At 42.2% G+C, this 19,163-nt stretch overlaps 1 protein-coding gene across 3 annotated transcripts; it reads right to left on the bottom strand.

Annotated features, from left to right (window-relative positions):
* Window positions 122-18,134, bottom strand: LOC110429601 (calcium uniporter protein 6, mitochondrial-like). 3 transcript variants are annotated; one of them, XM_021445772.1, is made up of 4 exons: window positions 17,762-18,134; window positions 17,200-17,688; window positions 6,168-6,243; window positions 122-680 (listed from the first exon to the last, which is right to left on the bottom strand). In XM_021445772.1, exons 1-2 carry the CDS (start codon window positions 17,811-17,813, stop codon window positions 17,252-17,254), a joined length of 489 nt encoding a protein of 162 aa, XP_021301447.1. In that variant the 5' UTR covers window positions 17,814-18,134; the 3' UTR covers window positions 122-680; window positions 6,168-6,243; window positions 17,200-17,251. The 3 variants fall into 3 exon arrangements, with proteins under 3 accessions (XP_021301447.1, XP_021301446.1, XP_021301448.1); XM_021445771.1 differs by lacking the exon at window positions 6,168-6,243; XM_021445773.1 differs by lacking the exon at window positions 6,168-6,243 and having other exon boundaries at window positions 122-669.

Here is a 19,163-nt window from a genome sequence, read left to right as displayed (position 1 = left end):
AAAAATTTGATTCTTTTTTTTTTGAATCTTGGCTCTTTCATTACTCAATCTAATAACTCATCAGAAACGATTACAAGAACATCTTGAGGGGCAGAACTTGTGATGAATTCCTCCCCTTTGATGCAACCAAAACCCAGAGCAGCCATAGCATGTGCTGCCCTATTTTTTTTAGATAAAGGAATCAAAACATTCCGGCCTTCACAATCACAAGTGATTGCTTAAGACCAAACTTACAAGAGTGGGGCATAGCCCCGAGCCTGCTAAGCAGGGAGTTCAGTTTAAGCACCTGGAACCTTACAACAAAGATGAGACACAACCCAAAGTTCAGCTCAGTGATCAAACTAAATGGAAGCCTAACAAAACAAGCACAGTGACCAGCTGGGACATTAAGCCACATCCAATCAGCTAACTGAAACAAAATCAATCAACTGATTCCACCTCCATAGCCTTCTGATACTTCACCAGGAACCTCAGAAGTGTAGAGTCACTCCTTCCAGATGTCTGCTGCCAGCTTCTGGACTTTACTTTTCTATCCTTTTTTGGTTCCTCCACCAATTAGAACCAAAAACTTGCAGCGCCAGGCCTTCTAGACGCCTGCAGCCCTCCTTCATATTTCTTCCCTCTTCCTCTTTAGACAACATGGACCATTGTCTGATCCAAAAAGTCGCCCTGAAAAGTACCTGCAAGCAAGAATTAGTAGCTTGATTTTGGAATACTGCATCGTTTCTATTCAACCATAATACCCAACAAATGGCAGCAACCCCAACTATTATTTGATTTCTAAGTCCAGGAGCGAATCTCCTTAACCAAGATCCGAACATGTGGGTAATGCTCTTCGGTGGTTGAAAGTTAAAGGTGATGAACAACGTATTCCAAACTGACCTAGCTATCCGACAATCAAAGAAAAGATGTTGGATATTTTCATCTAACCCACAAAAACTACACCTAGCATCTCCTTTCCATCTTCTCTTAATTAAATTATCCTTTGTTAAAATCACGCCTTTCTTTAAGTACCAAAGGAAAATTTTAATTTTCAGGGGTAACTTTGCTTTCCAGAACACTTCATTTCCTGAAATCTTCTCTCTTTTCATTATCTCCCTATATAATGACTGCGTAGAGAAAACTCCATTCTTTTTTATTTGCCAAATGAAGCTGTCCTTGTCATTATTTAGGCTCACTGGAATAACTAAAGAAACTAGCTTTAGCCACTCATTTAGTCGTTCCCCTGCTAAACCTCTCCTAAAAGAGATATTCAGTGGTGTTGAATTTAAAACACTTGCTACTGATACCCATCTTTTCCTTACAATTCTGTACAGTTCTGGAAATCTGCACATTAACGGTTGTTGATCAATCCACATGTCCTCCCAAAATCTGGTTTGTTGCCCATTGTTAACTTTAAACTTACCAAACTGTAGCAACAAATTATAACACTCCAAAATTTTCTAATTTTGGATTGTTATTAGAAAACACTAAATTAAATAAGGATTTAAAAAATTTTTAAAAATGTTACAAGATTTATTTTATTAATTATTGTCATTATAAAATGAGAAAAATGTGAAATTCTAAAATTTTTGTAAAGAAAAGTGAAGGGCGTTTTGTTTTGTTATTGTGTGCTTTGTGCTCTAGTTTTTACTTGGGTTTGTTGTTTTTGTGCATGCTAAGATTTTACAAATACGTTTAGACGCCGTCCGATCCTTCCCGAGAATTTTCCAAAACTTTTTCAGAACTTTTTCCCATTTTCCTAGAACAAAATCTTTTTTTATATGCTCTAAAATTCTTTTTCATGGACACCAAAAACTTTTTTTGGATTGATCAACTCTCAATATATCTCTAAAAGTTTTCCTTTAATTTTTAGAATTTTGGAAATATTTTTCAGGGCTTTAAAATGATTTCAGCTTTTTCTGGAATTATTTTGAACTAAAAATGAATTTCTAAAAATCCCGTAATTAATAATTTTTGAAACTTTTCCAAACCCTAGACCTATATATATGCCGGTGTTCGTCTCGTCGCGCTGATCACAGATCTAAAAATCCCATCGCGAGCCGCCACCCGTAGCTCCCTCCATCTCTCGCCGAAGTTTGCAAAAGCTAGGTTTCCGGCGAACTCTCCGGTGAGTTTTTCCGGCAAAACCATGGCGTCCCGGCGTTAGTCATGATTGTTTGTTTGTCTGTTTGTGTTGCTTGGTTGCTACGAGTAGAAGAAGCGTGGTTCGTCAGCATTGAAGATCAGGCGCTGAGGACCGATAATCGAAGCAGAAGTTGGAGATCAGAAGAAAGAAGCCAAAGAATTCTGAGCAGATAAACACTGGGAATTAAGGCAAGTGCAGGCACCCTTTGATCATATTGTACCTATAAACTTTAAATACATTTACTTTCCATTGCATGTGTCTTAATACTGCAAACCCTAAGGACATGACTAGTCTTCTACTATATTCCTTGTATACCTGGGTTTATATATGGGTAGTATAGTGAACAGTAGATATGCTTAGTTGCTCTACTCATCTAATCTATATAATAATAATAATAATGATCTTGCTTAATGAATTCTTCAATGATGATAAATGATTAAATGGTGAACAATGGTCACTTCGGTGATGGAGATGTTGCGGTGCTTGCGAGCATCGTGGTTTGGTTGAGGACAGGGGGAGCGGGTACTGTTGGTGGTCCGGTTTGCCGGGCGTACCCGTCTCTGCTCTCCGTAAGGACTTAGTCAGGGAGCGCCCCCCTGGGACTTACAGTGCAGCTCCAAGCTATATGGCTCTGGCTTGACTAATTATCACGACCTCCGCTGGTAGGGTGTTACTTTCCGGGTAGGCGTAAGGAATGTAGCTTGGGTATTCATATTAAGAGGTCGGTCAGTTCGGGGTCCCATTGCTATGGGCACGGCTGCCGCGCGCCCCGGCAAAAACTTACGAGTGGCATCCTATTAGTTGGACCCTGTGAAAGGTCTCGTAGTGAAACCCTGCCTGCTCACCTTGGTAGTGTTTTGGGGAGTCGCGACCCCAGGCGAATGGGAATCACGACTTGGAGTGAACGTGCACACCTCTGCAGAGTGTAAAACTGATATATCAGCCGTGCTCACGGTCACGAGCGGCCCAGACCCTCACTTGATGAGCGAATTGGAATCACATGGAACTTGGAGGCGGAACTTGGTTGAGGTTGCTACCTCGTGCTTTGGCGGAATGGCTATTCCGTGTTGGCAGGATGGCTATCCTATGTTCTTAATTGGGATTGCTATCTCTTGACCTTAAAGGGGTTGCTACCCCGAGTTACTATCCGAGGTTGCTACCTCGGTGATCTTAATAATAATAGTAATTATAATGATGACTAATAATATTGCTAATTAACCTTCATCTAAATAAGGGTTGGGATGCTCTACTCACAACTAGTAATAGGTTGTTTAATAATAAAGTTGTAATAAAAGTTTACCAACTAAAAAGCTACAGTGTCAACTTTTCCTTTGATTAAGCCTTGCATGTCATTATACTTTCCGCCTGTACTTGTTGAGTTCGACATGAACTCACCCTTGCTATTTCCTCCACACCCCAGTGTGTAGTAAAGTGCTGCTCAGAAGAAGGACATAGATGCTATGGAGTTTTCTAGAAGCTTATTAGAAGTGCTTGGCGTACGGAGCCCCCAGTCAACCGTCCCTGAGAAGATTGGAGCCTAAGAAGTTTAGCTACTGTTTCCGCGTACTCTGATGTTTTGTAAGTGTTATTATAAATATGTTTTTCCGCTATATATAACATTGATTCTGATATTTCTATTCTTTTGTTATATGTGTGGACTTCCTGGGCACACATATGACGACTCTGGTCTTATTTTAAAAGCCAGGGTGTGACAGGAATGGTATCAGAGCAATGTCGACTGTAGGACGTATGCCTAGATAGCACTGGTCGATTTCTAAAGCTTATTTTAATATAAAACTATTTTGTCATCTCTTGACTATTTGATTCTGACTATTTCTTCATCCTTGTCATGTTGTATCCCCTCCTTGAATAGCTTCCTTTGAGCTATTTCTATTAATCTCCTTGGCTTTTGTTTAGTTGTTTTACTTAAGTTTTCAAAACTTATTTTATTCCAAAATTCGATGGCCCTTCATCATCTCGAACTTACCTTTTTAGGATGACCACCACTGTTGAAGAAGCACGTGTAGTGTCGTTGATGTGTTGCGTGCTTGTTTTGTTTGGTTTGATGTTTTGTGTGTTGTCTCTGTTCTAGTGTTTGAAGGAGGTCTCGAAGAAAATCGTTTGGGATTAGCTCGATCTCTGTTAAGTGGGGTAGTGATCTCTCTTATCCTATCCATCTATTGTCAATCTTGATCCTCTCCATCTATTTTCTCTCACTTCATATCATGCTCTTTGCCTATATTACTCTAGCTCATTCTACTATTGCCTAATGTCAGATGATTGATCCAAGAGGTGACATCAATGGAAAGAATACCAGTGATCAGAGTCAACCAATGACTTCTGCAATACAATTGAGCAGTGAAGAGATGATAGCTTGGCAATCCCAAATCCTAGAGATGGCAGCTGATCATATGGCTAGACTCCAGAAGCTTTGGATACTACAATCTTTACTTCTCCAAGGCGACATTGAAGAAGCTTACACCAAATGTCAGGAAGACCCAACTATGCTACCCTTGTCCCTAGTAAACCAGGAGAAGCCCTTGTCTATGCAAGATCAAGTACTAAGTGGAGTGGGACCACCAAAAGATTCTCAGTTATATTTAGAAAAGAACATGACTGAAACTCAGGAAGAAGCAATGAAGCGACAAGTCATAGAAGCCTGGAAGAACATGAAAGCTAAGAAAGATGGTATTAATGAGGCACTTGGGATTCAAGAGCCGTGTAATTGCTGTAGACATTATGGTTTACCCTGTCTTCAAAATAAGTCAAGCGAAGGAAAGATAGAAGTACCCCAGGATCAACAAACTGAATGGAACAAGAAAAGGAAGGCAATCTCCCTAGAGCCACTATTAAGTGAGCCAAATTTGAGTTTTACATCGCAGCTACCTTTAGTCCCAAACTCGCATCAGACACATTCATATCTTGAAGAGTTAGATGCCCCTTCAACTACACTTGCTATGCCAGAGATATGCCTAGATGGATGGACCATCACCTACACAGAACTTCATCCTCGAAAAAGTAATCAAGCTAAGAAGCGAATAAGTGAAGAGACTCCATTGAAGGTGGACCCTCAGAACCAACCAGTTAGTAGCACTTTAGTTACTCCTGGCACATCAATTCAAGGAGCTCAACGTCAGGATAGCACCTATGTTAAAACTGTTAGCAATGTTTGTTACCAGTGTCACGAAGAGGGACATCACAAGAAGCATTGTCTAAAGAAGTACCTAGTTCGTGACTATGTTAATGGTAGATTGAACCATGTGGATCTATGTACTGCTCACGAAGCACAAAATGTGGTGTTTGGATCGATTCTAGTCCACTCAACTCCGGCCACTGTTTTGTTTGACTCAAGTTCTTCTCATTCTTTCATCTCAAACAAATGTGTTGCCGATCGTAAGATGCTTATGTTGGAAATGAAGAAACCCATACTGGTCAAATCACCAAGAGGGAAGATAAAAGCAACACACATGTGCCCAAAAGTTAGTCTTGGTATAAAAGGTGTAAACTTTGAGGTGAATCTTGTAGTTTTGGAACTAATGGAGATTGATATCATCCTTGGAAGAGGATGGTTAACTGCTTACCATGGAGAGATTGACTGTACCCAACGCTCAGTATCCCTAACCACCCCATCAGGAGACAGGTTTGTGTATGAAGGCACTCGACCTCACCCCAAGGTTTAAAGGACTAATGGAATGATTGTATCAACAATGAGGCAGTTCAAAAGGAATGTGGACCTTATAGAGAGGCAATATTTTCTCAACATCAGATGTAAAGTAGATTGTATTAGGAGATCAATTTGAACCAGTCAAGGAAGTATGCAACACTTCTGGCAATATATGGAGTCAGCGGTGCCTTTTAGCTAATGAGGTTTTCATTCAAGACGTTTGTAATCTCCTTTGTAAAGTGAGACATGTATTTCATCAGACCTTATCGTTCTTAAGCTCCTAATACGAGTTATGAGTTGTTTGACAAGATGTTTACCGAAGGAACCTTAAGCAAAGCACCTAGTGTTGTCCCAACATCGAGTGGTAGTGCTTACCTGTGAAGCGATCTTAAACATTCCATGTAGAAGGAGTTGACAACCTTTGTGTAGTTCTCTCTCTATTTCCCCAACACTGCAAGTGGTATGAGAAATCTGCTTAGAATTCATCTATGGAGACAAAAAAAGGAGCACCAAGTATCATAGAAAGTGTGATGCCTGTTGACCTATTAAAGCAAGGCATAAGAAATCAAGATCTCAAGATAAGATTTATTTTTTCACTCTAGACTCCTTGATGGACTATCACGTGACCAAATTCAGAACCTAAAGGTCCGATATACCACCATACCATTATGGTCAATTTCTCAAGACCCCTTGGATTGCTTTCTCGGGTGGTGTTCAAGAATTTTCTCCTAGATAAACATTTTGTCTACTAGCTTAAGTCACACCATCACCAAGGAAATTAAGATAATTTTAATCTATCCTTTCCCAATCGTTGTGTTGTTTCTCTCCCTGTTCTTCAGAAACCCAAGAAGTGCAGTGTATTGTCGAATTAGTAACCTCCCAAGGAAAACTTTGAAGATTATCTACCGACAAGATGAGTGTTCTTATACAGGATTTTGGAAGATAAGCTAACACTTGGTTCAAGTGGGGTAGCGGCAGTTACGATCATCACTCTCGAGGATCTCAAAACAGAAGATATGAAGAACTACATATTGATCCTTATCGTTCTTGCGATGAGCCCTTATCATGTTAGTCAAAGTGTGATCTTGGATCTTACATCTCATAGGACCACAAATGATTATGCGCGAAGGATAAAAAAAGGGATCTAAGTCTTTGTCAACTTTTGCTAATTCTTTATCCTTTCATCTACTATCTTATACATATTTGGAATCAAGGAAATTGTGAGCACTATAATATCAATCTTTATCTCCTATGTATCATCTCCTGTTAATATTCGTTTCTCGCTCTCGCACCTCATCATAAATCAGGATCCAAAGATCAATTCTTATCTCACATGTTTATCTCTCTTTGTCATCAATCTTTACCATACTCTTTACCCTTTATGTCATTATTTAATCCTTTGATCACGTCTTGAAAATCTCAAAACAACTTCGATGATCTACTTTATCTTTCTCCCAAGTCTCTTTGAATCTCAGGACGAGATTTATGTTACGTGGGGTAGATCTATAACACTCCAAAATTTTCTAATTTTGGATTGTTATTAGAAAACACTAAATTAAATAAGGATTTAAAAAATTTTTAAAAATGTTACAAGATTTATTTTATTAATTATTGTCATTATAAAATGAGAAAAATGTGAAATTCTAAAATTTTTGTAAAGAAAAGTGAAGGGCGTTTTGTTTTGTTATTGTGTGCTTTGTGCTCTAGTTTTTACTTGGGTTTGTTGTTTTTGTGCATGCTAAGATTTTACAAATACGTTTAGACGCCGTCCGATCCTTCCCGAGAATTTTTCAAAACTTTTTCAGAACTTTTTCCCATTTTCCTAGAACAAAATCTTTTTTTATATGCTCTAAAATTCTTTTTCATGGACACCAAAAACTTTTTTTGGATTGATCAACTCTCAATATATCTCTAAAAGTTTTCCTTTAATTTTTAGAATTTTGGAAATATTTTTCAGGGCTTTAAAATGATTTCAACTTTTTCTGGAATTATTTTGAACTAAAAATGAATTTCTAAAAATCCCGTAATTAATAATTTTTGAAACTTTTCCAAACCCTAGACCTATATATATGCCGGTGTTCGTCTCGTCGCGCTGATCACAGATCTAAAAATCCCATCGCGAGCCGCCACCCGTAGCTCCCTCCATCTCTCGCCGAAGTTTGCAAAAGCTAGGTTTCCGGCGAACTCTCCGGTGAGTTTTTCCGGCAAAACCATGGCGTCCCGGCGTTAGCCATCACCATGAAGAGGTAGCCCTTGTCATTCTCTTCACCGTAGTATTTCTTTTTGGGCGAATCCATTATCGTTTGACTAGTTCCCATCTTCCAGTTTCATCTCCGGCGAGAAACCTCCATTGCCGGTGAGATCGACCTTGTTTTTCCTGCGTTCTTCGGCACTTAGGGCCCTTCCTCGGCTTGTCCTGATCACACGCCACCGGCCACCGGCGCCCTGGCCAGTGTGACGCCGTGTCCTGCGTCGGCGCCGCCAGCGCACCGGCCGTGTGCTCGCTCGAGCAGGGCGAGGCCCCGTGCCCTCCCCCACTTGCTACGGCTCGAGCAGGTCCCAGCCGTGACCCGTGGGCTCCTTCGCGCTGCAGCTGCACGCCGCGCACCAGGCGGCCAAGGTCCGACCGAGCCCTTCCTTCCCACGCACAGCACGAGCAGCATGTTGTCCTGGTTCGGTCCGTACAAAATCTCAAGGTAGAAGATGAAAGTAATTACAAGTTTGCCACTGGTCATTAATCCTTCGCCATTCAATCGTTCTAACTCTGTTTCATTCCGTTTCAATTGCGTTAGTTTCGTAACGTCGCGCTCTACGCAGTAGTGCTAACTTTTATTATGTCATATATTTTTTTCCATATTTAATTGAATATTAGATTAATTAATATATACACCTAATTTTATAATTAAAAGCAATATAGAGTTATAATCATGTTTTCTATTGTTTTATGACCATGGCAACGTAAATGACTTATTAGCGATACTGTTTTCCATGTCCCATGTTTATAAATATAATTAGTTTAATTAATATTTTTTGAATGTCATTTTTAATTAACAAAAAAACAATCTAAGTTTACACTTCGCTATTTTTATAATCTAATATTAACTTGATTGAAGTTAACTTAAATATTTATTAATTATAATTCTTTTAGTTAGACATAAAGTATATAATTAATTTGTTTAATATTTATTTAATGTCTTTTTGGATTAAAAGTAACCTATGTTTATAATTTAGATCTTTTATAAATAAATAAATGTTAACATTATTAATATCAACTTAAATGGTTCTTTATTAGTTATAACTTGTTTAATATACATGCGACGCATGTTAGGATTTGATTAGCTGCTCTTACTTGCTTTATGTTTTCTAAAATTACAAAGGCGTAAATGGCTTAAATGATATATAACCATCTGCAATTAAAATATGACTAAAGTTTAACTCCATCTTTTATAATTCTTTATAATTTGGTCAATTCAACTTTGAGATATTTCTCTAAAAGTCTATCACCTTCTTTTATTAAATAAAATACGACCAGCGTATAGTCGTCTTCTCCGTTACACTCCGAACCTCGAAAGTCGTGTCCGTTTAACGATAGCTCCGTTCTCAATCGTTCTTGCGTTGTCACGATCGTAGCAATAAGTCGTGTCGTTTAGTGCGCTCTTTCTAAGCTTTTCTTTTGATTGATGCTTGTTCTTAGTCATGATTGTTTGTTTGTCTGTTTGTGTTGCTTGGTTGCTACGAGTAGAAGAAGCGTGGTTCGTCAGCATTGAAGATCAGGCGCTGAGGACCGATAATCGAAGCAGAAGTTGGAGATCAGAAGAAAGAAGCCAAAGAATTCTGAGCAGATAAACACTGGGAATTAAGGCAAGTGCAGGCACCCTTTGATCATATTGTACCTATAAACTTTAAATACATTTACTTTCCATTGCATGTGTCTTAATACTGCAAACCCTAAGGACATGACTAGTCTTCTACTATATTCCTTGTATACCTGGGTTTATATATGGGTAGTATAGTGAACAGTAGATATGCTTAGTTGCTCTACTCATCTAATCTATATAATAATAATAATAATGATCTTGCTTAATGAATTCTTCAATGATGATAAATGATTAAATGGTGAACAATGGTCACTTCGGTGATGGAGATGTTGCGGTGCTTGCGAGCATCGTGGTTTGGTTGAGGACAGGGGGAGCGGGTACTGTTGGTGGTCCGGTTTGCCGGACGTACCCGTCTCTGCTCTCCGTAAGGACTTAGTCAGGGAGCGCCCCCCTGGGACTTACAGTGCAGCTCCAAGCTATATGGCTCTGGCTTGACTAATTATCACGACCTCCGCTGGTAGGGTGTTACTTTCCGGGTAGGCGTAAGGAATGTAGCTTGGGTATTCATATTAAGAGGTCGGTCAGTTCGGGGTCCCATTGCTATGGGCACGGCTGCCGCGCGCCCCGGCAAAAACTTACGAGTGGCATCCTATTAGTTGGACCCTGTGAAAGGTCTCGTAGTGAAACCCTGCCTGCTCACCTTGGTAGTGTTTTGGGGAGTCGCGACCCCAGGCGAATGGGAATCACGACTTGGAGTGAACGTGCACACCTCTGCAGAGTGTAAAACTGATATATCAGCCGTGCTCACGGTCACGAGCGGCCCAGACCCTCACTTGATGAGCAAATTGGAATCACATGGAACTTGGAGGCGGAACTTGGTTGAGGTTGCTACCTCGTGCTTTGGCGGAATGGCTATTCCGTGTTGGCAGGATGGCTATCCTATGTTCTTAATTGGGATTGCTATCTCTTGACCTTAAAGGGGTTGCTACCCCGAGTTACTATCCGAGGTTGCTACCTCGGTGATCTTAATAATAATAGTAATTATAATGATGACTAATAATATTGCTAATTAACCTTCATCTAAATAAGGGTTGGGATGCTCTACTCACAACTAGTAATAGGTTGTTTAATAATAAAGTTGTAATAAAAGTTTACCAACTAAAAAGCTCACCTGCAGTCAAACAGTGTCAACTTTTCCTTTGATTAAGCCTTGCATGTCATTATACTTTCCGCCTGTACTTGTTGAGTTCGACATGAACTCACCCTTGCTATTTCCTCCACACCCCAGTGTGTAGTAAAGTGCTGCTCAGAAGAAGGACATAGATGCTATGGAGTTTTCTAGAAGCTTATCAGAAGTGCTTGGCGTACGGAGCCCCCAGTCAACCGTCCCTGAGAAGATTGGAGCCTAAGAAGTTTAGCTACTGTTTCCGCGTACTCTGATGTTTTGTAAGTGTTATTATAAATATGTTTTTCCGCTATATATAACATTGATTCTGATATTTCTATTCTTTTGTTATATGTGTGGACTTTCTGGGCACACATATGACGACTCTGGTCTTATTTTAAAAGCCAGGGTGTGACACAAATCCTTTACACTCATTAGCCCAGACCAAAAGTGGGAATCCCCTGGACGTTTTTCTAACTGTGATATACACCTGTCTTTGACATATTTCCTTTTGAGTACATCTTGCCAAAGACCCTCCTCATTGAAAAGCTTGAATAACCATTTACTAAGTAAACAAAGGTTCTGAGTCTCCAAATCTAATATCCCCATTCCTCCCATACATCTCGGTTTACACAGGATGCTCCACTTAGCCAGCCTGTACTTCCTCTTATGTTCCTCACATTGCCAGAAGAACCTAGATCGATAATAATCCAACTTTTTGCTTACTCCTTTAGGAATGGCAAAGAAAGACATCATGAACATTGGCAGGCTTGACAAAACTGAATTGATCAACACTAGTCTACCTCCCGAAGAAAGAAGTTTCCCCTTCCAACTACTCAGCTTTTTCTGAAATCGTTCTTCGATTGAGCACCAGTGTTTATTTGAAAGCTTTCGATAGTGCATTGGAATTCCTAAATATCTAAAGGGAAAGCTTCCCTCTTCACATCCAAAAATCCTCCTAAACTCCAAACTACGGCTTTTAGCCTCACCAAAACAAAATAATTCACTCTTATGGAAATTGATTTTTAGGCCTGACAATTTTTCAAAAGCTACCAGCACCAGTTTCAAATTTTTTGCCTCTTCTAAATCATCTTCTACAAGGAGTATCGTGTCATCTGCATATTGTAGAATGGATAGCCCATCATCAACTAGATTTGGTACCAATCCCCTAAATTGACCGTCCTTTTTTGCTCTTGATACTAGTATAGCGAGCATGTCTGCTACTAGATTAAAAAGGATAGGTGAGAGGGGATCTCCCTGCCTAAGACCATTTCTAGCTTGAAAGTTCTTGCCTATTTCGTCATTCACTTTAACCCCCACACTTCCTCGACTCACTACCTCCTCAATCCATTTGCACCATACAGGCGAGAATCCCTTCATCCTAAGGACTTGTTGTACAAAGTCCCAATTCACTTTGTCATAGGCTTTTTCAAAATCCAATTTCAAAATAACCCCATTCTTTTTCTTCCTATGAATCTCATGAATAGTTTCATGAAGCACTACTACTCCTTCCAGGATGTTCCTTCCTGACATGAAAGCTGTTTGTGATTGTCTTACAACTTTATTGGCCACCACCCCTAGTCTGTTAGCCAAGACCTTGGTAAAGATCTTGAAGCTAACATTGAGCATGAAAATCGGCCTATATTGCTGAATCTGCTTGACTTCCTTTTGTTTCGGTATTAGAGTGATCGTCCCAAAATTAAGGTTAAAAGGAGGTAATTTACCAGCATGGAACTCTCTAAACATGGCCATTAGGTCATCTTTTATAAGAGACCGAAATACCTGGTAGAATTCAACTGGAAACCCATCAGGACCTGGTGCCTTATTATGTTTCAATTGAAAAACAGCTTCTCTTACTTCTTTCTCTGTAAACATTTCTATTAGCAGCTTATTTTCATCCTCATTTATTCGGGGTATGTCATTTGTTTGTGATTCATCCAAAGAGAAATTATTTCTCTGCGATGATCCAAATAAGTTTTTGTAGTAATTTGTAATGAAAACTATCAAGTTTTCCTGCCCCTTGATCACTTTCCCATCTTGTTCTAGTTCAAAAATTCTTGTTTTTCTTCTTTTTCCATTAGCCACCATGTGAAAGTATTTGGTATTATTATCCCCTTCTAGCAGATCTTTGGTTTTGGCTCTTTGAAACCATTTTATTTCTTCTTCACGAAGCAAATGTGCGATCTTTTCTTTCACACTTTGTTTCAAATCCAGTTCATGTTGGCTTAACGTCCGGGACTCTGCTTTTAAATCCAGTTCCCTAGCCAGCCGGAACCATTTCTCTTTTTCTTTATTAACATTCCCATTCACGTTCTTCGCCCATCCTCTCAAAAATTGTCTTAACCTTCTAATTTTGTTCTGCCACTTCCGAATTGGGGTGTCTCCATAATTAACATCCTTCCACACTCTCGCGACTGTCTCCAAAAAATCCTTTTTGAGCAGCCAGCTAAGTTCGAATTTGAACTCAGCCTGGTTTCTCCTAAGTGACGCTTCACCAGTACCGAGAAGAAGCGGTGTATGATCAGAGATTTCCCTGTTCAGTGCATCTACCGTAACAAGAGGAAATCTTTGCTCCCATTCAGTACTAGCCAACACCCTATCCAATTTTTCATAGGTTGGTATTTCCTTAGAGTTAGCCCAAGTGAACTTCCTTCCAGACATTTCAATTTCTCTCAGATTCAGCCCATCTATAACGGCATTAAACAAGAAGGGCCATCGATCATTATATTTATCATTGTTTTTCTCACTTGGATTTCTAATTATATTGAAATCTCCACCTACCAGTAAAGGGAGAGAGACCTTCCTACAAGCCTGAACCAATTCCGTTAGGAATTGTTCCTTAAACTCAGGCTGAGCAGCTCCATAGACCGCTACTAAGCACCAATGAAAGTCGTCACTCCTGTTCCTGAGGTGGAATTTTATAAAAAATTCCCCCTCTTCTATACTTCCAATATCACAGACCTCTAAATTTACTCCTAGCAGTATTCCCCCCGACCTTCCATGAGGTTCAGTCCAGTGCCACACAAAATTTTTCCCTCCACAGTACCTATCTAGCTTTGCCTGCGTAAAATCCTTTTTACCGGTTTCCAATAGAGCAATGAAATCTAGTTCTTGCTCTCTTGATGTACTACTTAGAAATTTAGTTTTAGCCAAGTCACGAAGATCTCTGCTATTCCAAAAAATTCCTTTCATTTTTTACCGATCTTATTAATCTTAATCTTTAATTTCCTTGAAGCCTTCTTCCTTGACGACTTAGCGCCAGGCCTTCTTTGCACCATTCTGAGATCACTACTTAGGTGATAACTATCTTCGTCAAAAATTTCTTCCATTAAGTCTCCACATAAAAACTCTAGTGCTTTCTTCTCAAAATTATCTGAGTTATCAGATTCACAGTCTGAGCAATCCTCCTCCTCTTCTCCCACAACCGGGCCTAAAGATTCACTAGATAATGCATCCTCAACTAGCTTATGAACATTTCGCTCGAAGGAATCCCCATTAGCAGCACCTAATCCTAATCCTATAGCCCGCAAATTGTCTACAGCTACTGAACATGATACAGTACAGGAAGGGTCAGCTTGGTTAATACCTTTATTGCACTCCAGGTTCTTGGTCTGCACCAAGCGTTCAGCCCTCGCCAGAGTGTGCTCGGTCACCACCGCCACAAGTCTCGGACTCGCTCTTGTCGGCGAATGAACCACCTCCTTGATTAATGCAGCTTCTACGAGCTTTGTACCAGCAGTTTTGGCCACTTCCAATACCGAGCTGCTCTTCTCCCCTACACCCTCAGTAACAGCTTTAGCAATTTCACCCAACTCCTTGAACTGCGGACCTGTAATTCCACCTTTTGCCTCCATCTGCTCTCCTCCCTCAACCATCTCCTCACAGTTGGTCTCAGCCAGCCCTATAATAACAGTTGCCCCCTCCATAGGCTCAACCGGTTCCTTCATAACATTATCAGCTAAGTCCTCTAAGACCTCCTCTACCACATCGTCCAAAACCTTGCTAGCCTTCCACCTAAGGAATTCCTCAAACTCCTCCTTACTAAGAACATGTTCATTAATAGGAACATCATTCTCAGACTGGTGACCCCTCCTTTTGTCTTCCCCACCAAACCCTTTATTGCGCCTGTCATCTCTCGGCTTCACCTGATCATTGTTCCATCCGCCCTCCCTGTTTGGATCCTGACCCTTCCCCTCTCCATCTCCCTCACCATGCCCCCCGTCCCACTCAACCTCAACCTCTTCTCCTTTCTCGTCAAAACCCTTCTTCTCCACTTCAAACTCCAAGTCAAAATAATGATCACCAATCACCACATCTAACACCCTTGGAATCAGCTTTGGGTCAAGTACAGCCACTAAAATGCGTCCAAACTCATTCTTCCTCGTGGTCTCCATGTCCACCGTTTGTGTCGCACCTATCAAAGATCCCACTGCCCATAATATGGGGAATTCACGAAGTGGTTCTCTGATGCATCTCACCCTCACCCACACCTTGGGTAGCAAAAAGCTTCTTTTTCATGCCACTCTTCAAACTGCATTCTAATACCCTCTGGCACTCCTTCTCCCTTTGCATCCGCTCTGCCATATGCTATTGAACGGTGCAGCTCCGACTTAGAAGGGAATTGGGTAAGAAATTCACCCTCCCCAACCTCCTTCAACTCCCAATTCCACTTAACAGGGACCACCCTTCTTAACTGAAGCACCAGCTGGTCAGCAGACAGAGAGCCACCCATCACCGAGACCCTGGCCATCTTGGAATCTTTCTTCGTCCTTGGCAGTGGTGGGTGCGGGATATGATAGAATCCCAACCCCATCACTGCATAACCCGCTGCATGAGCCACTGGCCTTGGCGCTTTTAGGAGAGGGAACTTGTGGTTCATGTGATCTTGCGAGTCACAAATCACACAATACACCTCAGCGTTGCAATCCCCTGCTGCATGTCCCTTTTTTGAACACCTAGAACAACGTCCATTACCCCTTCCAGCGACGTCTCCATCCCTGCCCTCCTCAGCCTCCATTGATATATCCACATCCATACCCTCCATCAGCTCAGCGGCACCCCCCTTGTCTTCGGAAAGCTTGCCAGCCACAACACCCTTCCCTTGAGCATGGGCCTGTAGCCCATCTTCTTGCCAGACCCATCTCCCTGGCTTTGGCTCCATGGGTCCACCTCTACTAGGACCACGAAATGAAGGATACTGCTCTGCTCGTCCCCTACCAAAGGCACCCAAACGTTCGGGGTGCCCTCCTCTGTAATCGCCCCATTGCGCACCATCTCTCCAGACCGAACTCTCTCGCCCGCCCCACCCTCTTCCTGCACCAGCTGCGCCCCGATCACGGTGATAAGGGCCAAACACCCCTGCACCCACCCTCTCATCTCGCCCTCGCACGTCATGGCCGCCTACCATCCTCGTCGTGTTCACCACTCCCTCTGATTTGCGCTTGTTGATTCTAGGTCTACCAAGCGAATTGCTTAGGTCGGGACTTGCAAGACCCAATCGAGCCTGTGCCGATGCGCTTAAGTTCACCTTCCTCGCCGCCAAACTCCTCGGCACCCCACCCGCATTAAACAGGAGGCTTAAACCCTGGGTTGGTCTAAACGCGGGGTGTGAACCAACTTTAATTAATTTGCCAGCCACGGACTCACCCAGCTCACGCACCGCCGACTTGCCCAATGACCGCTTTCCTCTCTCAACAGATTTTGTCTCCCCTCCTTTCCTTTCTCCTAGGCCAGAATTAATGCCACCATCCTCCGCTGAACACAAATCTCTTAAAGATTTTGTTGTCTTTGGAGATTTGGATTGCCTAATATCTTTGACCATAATGTCCTCAATCTGTCGATATTGTGGGGACCGTGGTTTAGGCAGCGGCCCCTTCCATGGCTTCTCAGTCCTGTGGAAGCGCAGATCAGCCACCGCCTCCGTAATTCTAGATGCCAGTGGCCGTGGGTGGCTAATATGCCCAGCCCCCTATCGACTGAAGCAAATTTTGGAGACTGAAAATTCTCCGTTAAAAGAGACTCAGCTCTTAACAGATCATCTATCGAGAACCCGACCCGTGTGGCATCGCTAATGAATTCTCTCTCTGAATTATAAGCATCCTCATCCGGATCATCCCCCTCCTTTCTGAAATCATCGTCGCCACTGTCACCGTTGTCATTGTCTCTAATTGCCCAAAACCTTGATCCCCTCCAAGATTTTTCAGCTCCGGCAAACTGTTCTAATGTTGCAAGATAAGGTGCAGAATGTCGCCGTTTAAGGCTTCCTGACACCATCGAGCCTCTGATGAACCCCAAATGCCCCGCCCTAAAACGTAAAATGCTCAGCAGACTTAGCTTCTGAGCAAAATACCAGCATATAGCTAATCTTCCCCAAGCTCCTGCTTCTATACACTACTTCAGTAACAAGCTCCTAAGGAAGACGCACCTGGGCTCTAATAATCCCCTGTTGACACAAATCGTCTAACAGGTACCGGGCGTCAACAATGGTAACCTGCCTCCTCGCTGTGCCGTCCAAGTCTTCTCGTTGCTCCCTTCTCGGGGTGGAGGTAGGCCTTGTCGCGGAAGAGCAGGACGACGCCGGCGTGGTCCAGGGCCCGGGCGAGCTCCTCGGCCTCGGCGTGCGTGCGCGCGGCGCCGGCCTCGACGCAGGCGTCGAGGAGCTGGCCGCACCCGACCACCTCGTCCCGGCCGTCCCGCAGGCGCCGCTTCAGCGCCTCGACGCCGACGAGGCGCACCAGGCGCCGCGTCTCGGCCGGCGTCACCTCCGCCGGCTCGGGCTCCGCCTGCGCCGGCCGCGGCAGAGGCGGCGGCGGCGGCGGGGAGAAGCGGCGCGCGTGGAGGAGGAGAGCGGCAGTGGCGGTCGGCTGGCGCACGGCTTCGCTAGTTTCCTCTTCCTGCTGCCCTATTACCAACTCTACTAAGAAAAATACATTCAAAATCAATAAAATTCACACGAGCTAAAAACTTGAGCTCTTCAACCAGCGCACCTTCAGGCATTGATGCATCAAAATTGTCTGACCTCATTGCTTGCTGGACCATCAAGGCATCTGTTTCCAGAATGAGTTTGCCAACATCCAAATTTGCCGCTGCCTGAATGAAGCATCGCAATTCAGTTTCAAAAGTCAAAACTCCATGAGGAGGTTTAGACCATTTCACAGCATGAACTGCTGTCTGGGTACTCTCCGCCACCGTCTGAGTTAATTCATAGCAGTAAGCTTTGATTCCTCGGGCAAAATCCCTATCACTTCTCTTTCCTTCATCCCGGACCACATTTCTATTTGTCCTCAGGCTCGATCGCTGTGATTTTTGTCGCCTCTTGTTCTTGCAAAATGATGGTCATCGTATCTCAGGCTGTTGTTTGTGCGGCCAGCTTCTGACGAAGCCCTTCCAGAATGAGCATATTCCAGACTTGCTTGGCCAAGCTGCATTTGAAAAAAAATAAGTGACCACCGTCTTCTCCTTGTGCACCACAGATCGGGCATCTTGTATCAATCTTCATGCCTCGACGTGCCAAATTACTTTGCAAAGGGTGGCTATATTATGACTGAAGCGCCACAAAAAGTGTTTGATTTTATTTGGGTATTTGAGCACCCAAATCATTTCCAGCAAGGATCTGAGGCGTGCCCGCTACAACCTTGGCTTGAACCACTGCTTCTGCGTCTGAGAATATCGTCCTGACAGACCTTATATACACTTTTAACACTGAATTTACCGTGCTTATCATAGTGCCATGCCAAATAATTATCTCGACTTTCAGCGGTAATGCGAATATGAGCTTTTGATCTTCTTCCTACAAACACCTACTTTACTAAGAGCTTGTTTGGCACAACTTAACTTCACTAGTAAAGCTATTTTTTTAGAAAATAGCTTTATGAGCAACTTTCTAGATCAAGCTGAGTTGTTTTGGAAAAAGTGTTTGGTAAAATAGTTTCACCAACTACTTCATGCGTCGATGAGAGAGAAATGAGGGAAAGAGCTGCAATAAGGTACTTTTTTTTTCAGCTTCATCCCAACTCATATCTTTATAAGAGAAGAAAAATAGCTTCACTCATGAAGCTATTTTAGAAATAAGTATTTCGTAAAAAAACAGCTCACAACAGTTCTGCATAAATCTTCAACCCAAGTGTCCGTAAATGGATTGATAAGCTCATCGATATCCGTGATTAGAGTTCTGCCAGCGATCGGCCTTCTAGATTTTTCAGTCCATCTTTGACCCCTACCTGTACGGCTGTACCTGGATAATATTTTAGCTATGAACAATTACTCATTTTATCCTTATATTCCTTATGGTAGATAAACTATTTTCATAACAACATTTTTACCTATCGTTGATAAAAAAACATTGATGCTCTCACTCTCTCTAGAGCAAATCCTACAATATCCCACCCA

Source organism: Sorghum bicolor, chromosome 8 (assembly GCF_000003195.3).
Source record: "Sorghum bicolor cultivar BTx623 chromosome 8, Sorghum_bicolor_NCBIv3, whole genome shotgun sequence".
Lineage (NCBI taxonomy): Eukaryota > Viridiplantae > Streptophyta > Magnoliopsida > Poales > Poaceae > Sorghum > Sorghum bicolor.
This window is presented reverse-complemented; position numbering and strand designations above follow the sequence as displayed.